We start from the raw sequence: 6153 nt of genomic DNA on the forward strand, positions 1-6153 counted from the left end.
AGTGCTCAAATGGATTTTTACTTTTGGTTTCCAATGCCCCACTGATCATATAATAAATACTGAGAGAGCTGACAATTGCAGCTGATTGTACGTAGTTGATTGCTGCACTCTGAGCTGAGTACAGTGTCCACTGTGTGTGCGACTTCTCATTTAAAAGGACAGGACCAGAACACTTGGGTTTACAGCTGTCAGTGGCCTGGGATTTGGGGTAGCTTTAGGCTGGTATTGGAATCAGTGGATGATAATGGCACTTTTAGAGATGAACATCTCTGTGTTGCTTTCACCATTCTGAGGGCTCACTGCCAGAGCTGCATTTCTGGGATTGGTCTCAGTTTAATTTGTCTGAGTAAAAAATGACATGCTGAGGATTCCTGTGTTACAAAATATAGCCTCTTGTTTTCCTTTCTTGTGCAGGAAAATCCCTTGGATTAACATCTATGCCCAAGTTCAGCATGACAAGGAGCAGGAAATGATTGGCTCTGTCAGCCAAAGTGAAAATGCCCCCAAAATCACTCTGAGTGAGTTCACAGACCCTGAGGAGCTGATGGACAAAGAGCTGGACACAAGAGTGATGGGTGAGAGCCCTCCACTGTTTTTTTTTTTCCCACAGTCTGGATGAGGATGTTGGTCACTGGGGTATTAGAGAAGCAGTGACTGTGACTCCAGGTACAAGTAGAGCCTGAGGCACTGAGATAGGGGTTAATCTCTCTCTGCAACATAGTAACAGGGAGTTTTTCTGACAACTTTTCCCACAGTGTTACATGACCGGGGTAGGAACCTGTAGCCAACAATAGCTATATGGGACTTAGTAATGCCTGTGTCTCTCACTTATGCCTGCTCATGACTCTGCCTCTCCTGTGAAGTACCAAATTTGCTGAACCCTCCAAAGAATCAGCTGAGCCAAGCTTACACTGTTGGTGTGCTATGATTGCAAGCAAATATGTCCCTAATAGTTTAATGAGTTTACTGCTGGTCAACTGAGCTGTAGTAATGAGTTTTCTGCATGCTCCCTACTTGTTGCAAATACAAAAGAGGATGTCTTACTTCTAAACACCTTTGCTGTCTTTACACTTAAACAAGCACATCCTAAGAAGGAGTGAGAAGCAATATAGACCAAACTGTTAAAGCCACTGCACTGACTTTCTTCTCCATTTTCTCCTCCACAGGAAGCATCTCAACAATTGCCAACAGTGAAAGCACAAAGGAAATCCCCAACTGCACTAGTGTTTAATACTGAGAATCCACTTGGTCTACAATATTTCTGACTTTTTATTTGTAATTATTATTGTTATTATTATTATTATTATTATGAAAAAAGAAAGAGTTATATGTCATTATTATCATTTGGGAGGGGATGGGGTGGGCTTTTTGTGTTTACCAGGGCTGCATTCATAAATAGCAGGGGTTCTTCATATTTAGGAAATACACATCAGATTAGAAATAAAAAGCAAAGAATGAGTCCAGTGTGCAATGGGATTTGAATGCCAGCCTCCTGTTAAACACAGAACAGGAATTAAGTATTCAAATCCAACAGATAGGTATTGTACCTTAGGCAACATGTTGTAAGTAAATTGTCCCTTTTCAGCCCTTTTCAAACTAAGTCATGAATCATCTACTTCATTCTGCCAGAGGGTTCAGACTGGGCTGTTAGACCAGGCTCTGCAACATGCCAACATCCCTTGCTTCCCGATGACGTGCATGTCTCAGCTTTTTGCAGGATCTTGCCTCTTTTAATTGCTTTCAATTTCAGTCACCCTCTGGCACTGTTGACTGCTGAGAAAGGAAAAAAAAATCAGAGCAAACACACACATCAGTGTTCCTTGGACTACAGACTGGCTGGAGGGGGCAGCACCACAAGCAGTGGAGGAGCACGCCTGAGTTTATGAATGCAGCCTAAACCCTGTGCATGTGAATAGCGAGGATGCTGAAGGCCTACTGTAGATAATTACAATGTACATAGCTTTTTATTTCTTGGGAAATAATTTAATGTTTAGTAAAAGAAGATATGTTTAAAACAGAACCTGAACCACACACAGACATGCACGCACACACACACGCGTGCACACACACACACACACACACACACACACACACGTGTGTGCTCGTACACGTCAGCCAACCAGGGACCGTGGCTGAATCACGCTTTGGTTCCAAGTGTGTTCCAGTTGTCTGTCATATTTCAATCTGACACAGCTGTCTATAAGCAGCATAGTTTATTTCTCTGTGTATAACTGCAAGCCTTTTTTAACATATATATATATGGTGTCATTTCCTATGATGGGGCAGAAGATATTAGTGGGACAGACTGTGAGCCTGTCATAAATATTTTTACGATGTTCATTGTTTACTCATCTCTGTCACTGTTGTCAACTTCTGAGAAGGATCTTGGTGACATTTGTTAGTGAAAATGAGGAAAACAATCATGAAATTATCACCATCTCAGTGTGGACAAATATCAGTGGCCTTGCAGTACCTAGTACAACCTCAACTCAACAGTGAGGCAGGCTGCAGTAGCTTTATTCCCAGGGAGAAGTTATGCTTTTAGCAGTTAAGCTGATGAAGTGAAGTGCTATTTAGGATGTGTAAGAGTAGTAAATTTTGGCTGAACAAGATGTATGCGATTAGGGACTGCTCTTTGGAGAGGGCAATGAAGGGTCAGACTTGTATAAATGAGCTATGAAAAGTCCTTCTTATGAGTGCTGCAGAACAGCAGCTTCCAATTCAGAGTGGAAATGCCATCAGAGTAATTTCTGTGTGCTAGTTGATGCTTCCTAATTAGAGCAAGGACGGTAATGAAGAAAATGTATTGAAAAAGCTCTTTAGAAATTTTCTACTACACTGAATTGAAGATATCCCTTAGGAGTGATGGAGTTCTGAGGTAAGAAGTTGACCTAGTGATGAGTTACTTTTATCCATTTTTCTTGAGTTGATGATGTCAAAAATGAACCTTATTCTGCAGAGTATTGAGTTGTATGACCCCACTGGAGGGAAAGGAAGGTTGAACGCGCGTCTGGGAAGATGTTCTTTTTTTTGCGTGATAACAGGAGGCTGAAATGACACCAGGTGACAATGTTTGTTGTAATTTTTTAGGATCTGGATGCAGGACTCCACATCAAAGGTTAAAATCCTGATGGGTCTGCAGATGTAGAGAAAAGTGGTTAAACACAGTTTGGCAGAAAAACACAGGAGGTATTTCAAGATTAAAATTGTAAAACCAAAACTTAGGAAAATACTGTTTTGTGAGAAGTGCTAAAGTTAAATATTCTCAATTCTTCTTCTTCATTTCAGTCAGGCTTGTGGACCTTTTCTTTTGATTTAAAAATATTTCTCTACTATTTCTTCCCTCACTTTTCTGCTCTGGTTTCTAGTATAAGCTGGAGAGTGATGGCTGTGTTATTCTACTTAACCTTGAGTTTCCATCCATCACATGTGCATAAACTGTTGCATTACTGTCTTTGTTCTACTGAAACATCAAAGTAGTTTACAGTAATGGCCTAGTCTGGTGATAAGACTGTTAGCACAAGGCCATAGCTTCTATTCAGGTATAGATGGGAGGGATGTTGTACATAAACAGTGGTCCCATGGGCCTTGAGCTAAACTGTGGGCTGATCTTAGTCTTTGCTGATCATTAGGGTTCAAAGGACCAATTTGGGGAGCTGCTGCAGAGAACTGAATGTAAAGTACTCATTATTTTCTGTATTAACTTTCTCTTTTATAAAACACAAAACAAAGTTAAAATATTCCTTGTTGTTTGGAGTTTTCTAGGTTTTTCATGGGATTGATATCATGTTGATTTAACAGGAAAGGCAGGGTATTGCAGTTTTCACAATTTCTTTTTGCAATTTAATTTTCACACTTTTAAAGATGGCTGTTAAATGTGTCATAACAAATGGGAGGAAGCGAAGAGGGAAAATTGAGAGTAAGATGATGAAAAAATGGAAACATTTTCACTTCTCAAAAAGAAATTTAATCTCAATGAAGGTTAGGGAATTTCTGAATGATACAATTAATTTTTTGAGAAACATCTATCCAGAAAACCATTTTCAATCCAAAATGATCCTAAAATATTCTACAAAGCAGATAAAAAAGATCCGTGGAGCCAGAACTGAATGTCAAAAAAACCTGACTGATTCTTGAGTTCACTCAAACTTCATGTTCCATGAGACTTAGTGGGTGTCACTACCTCTCTGGGTAGTTTGTCACACTGCTGTCAGGACCAGGGTGTGCTCCATGCACATCTGTAAAGAGCTCCCTAGGGTGTGCATGGGACTAGACTTGCCAAATAATACCTGCTGCCTTAGGGCACAGTCATGGCTGATGGTAGCTGAAAAAAGCTTGTGTTCATAACTGAAAGCTGCTCCTTTAGGATACTAAAAGGGTAACTACTGTGTTCCAGTGGGATACTGAAGGCTGTATCTATCTATCCATGGGACCTCTGTAAGGTTTGCATTGGGCAATCAACACTGTTCATCTATTTTGGAAGGTACTGAGCTGTGGTGTTAGCACAGACTGGAGCATTGGCCACTTTTGTTTGTGTGTGTCTTGCTGCAAGATAACTTGAGGTTGTCATTAGGATTTTTTCCCCTGCAGGAAAAATTCCCCCCTGGGGAAAATGTACTGGGAATCCTTGAAGCTGTAGACTGTTACTTACCTGAGTAATGAGGGAAAGAGACCATGGCATGACTAGAACATAAATAGCTCCCACACTCTAGTTATGTAAAAAGAAGAAAAGAAACACACAGAGAGCAAGAAACTGGGTCAGTGCCCTCTATCACTGCCAGCCTTTCCCCCATGATGGATTCTACTGTATTAGCTATAATTTCAGAATAATGCATAAGGCATAGAGACTAGATGCAACTTCTGGCTCTGTATGGCTGACAACCTGATGTAAACACCAAACAGATCCTCTGCTTAGTTTAACTAGTGCTTGAGACCCCCAGCACTAAGCCCAGATGGATCAGAGGTAAGACTAGAGCGACTAGAGACTGCAGAGGGTTTCAGACACAGTTGCCATCAACAAGACCATGTGCAGTAAGTGTGTGTTTTCTTCTGGACTAAGCTTTGGTTTCATGGATGTGCAAAGATGCCCTGATGTCCTCTTTTCCTTCAATCAACTCCCACACACATTCCAGGTCTAACAAACCAAACCAGAATCCTCACGTGTCAGACACTGCACTAAACCCAAACCACCACCATGATTTTAAAGGATTAAATGAGACAGACAATTGCAATACCTGTATTGAACACAGTAACACAACTGCATGAGTCATATATATACATATATATATACTGTTCTTGGTTTTATTGTTCCATTTGAATATTTCTACTGTAAAAAAAAGGCAGTGGTTTTGAAATTGTTGAAAATAAATGTATTTTTGTACATCAGAGTTACCCCTGGCTGCTTTTTCAGTCCTTGTTCTTCTTATATTTCCTTTCGGCAAAGTCTGCTCTTTCTTCTGAATTTCCCTTGCCATATCTGGCCCTCCAACTCTGTTGTTCAGGGTCATGCAAAGCACATGGAGGGTCAGCAGAGAAATGTTCTAAGGCAAGATTTTTTAAGATAAAAGAGAAAACAACTACCTCTCATTCCTTCTTACTGCTCCCCTCCAAAAATAATTATCTTCTTACCTTTCCATTCTACAGGCTGATTATCTTTGGAGCCTTGGAGGTGAATAGAAGGGGCAAACTATCTGCTTGTGCAGACATGACCCCCCATACTCTCACCTAACAGACTTTAGCCTGTAAGAGACTGTGGAGTGTTTATGTAGGGAAAAAAAAAAGAATAAAAGAAAGAAAAAGTATTTTCTTCGCTCCGTGGTAGAAGAGACTGTTTAAAAAGGAAAAAAGAATATGGAAATATGTCTCTGGATATGTATCAACCAACTGTACCCATGCACATGCATGCATACATATCTTCCCCCCCCCTTCCCACCCCTTTCCTTTAGCTCTGTAGGTCCATAAACTGCAAATTTCAGGAGTGTGGCAGACCTACCTGGGAAATATCTCTTCTCCATGGCCATCTCCTCCATATACTCCTTCCCAGATGCCCACTGCTAGTCACTGGTGGAGGCCAGACTAATGGTCCAAATCTTTTCTCTGACCTGATGCAGCTAAACTTTTATGTATATATTACTTAAGAATACAGTGGTGTCT

The 6153-nt window shown here is 40.6% G+C and overlaps 1 protein-coding gene across 1 annotated transcript in view; it reads left to right on the forward strand.

The window, feature by feature from the left end:
- Nucleotides 1–5385, forward strand: part of SORCS3 (sortilin related VPS10 domain containing receptor 3) — a 196618-nt gene extending 191233 nt beyond the window's left edge. Inside the window, exons 26-27 of the mRNA XM_029958577.1 lie at nucleotides 415–575; nucleotides 1167–5385. Of these exons, the coding sequence (XP_029814437.1) occupies nucleotides 415–575; nucleotides 1167–1231 (226 nt within the window). The 3' untranslated portion in view covers nucleotides 1232–5385. The remainder of the gene's footprint in view (nucleotides 1–414; nucleotides 576–1166) is intronic.
- The last annotated feature ends 768 nt before the right edge of the window (nucleotides 5386–6153 follow it).

Source organism: Manacus vitellinus, unplaced genomic scaffold (assembly GCF_001715985.3).
Source record: "Manacus vitellinus isolate BGI_N305 unplaced genomic scaffold, ASM171598v3 scaffold_15_pilon, whole genome shotgun sequence".
In the NCBI taxonomy this organism is placed as follows: domain Eukaryota; kingdom Metazoa; phylum Chordata; class Aves; order Passeriformes; family Pipridae; genus Manacus; species Manacus vitellinus.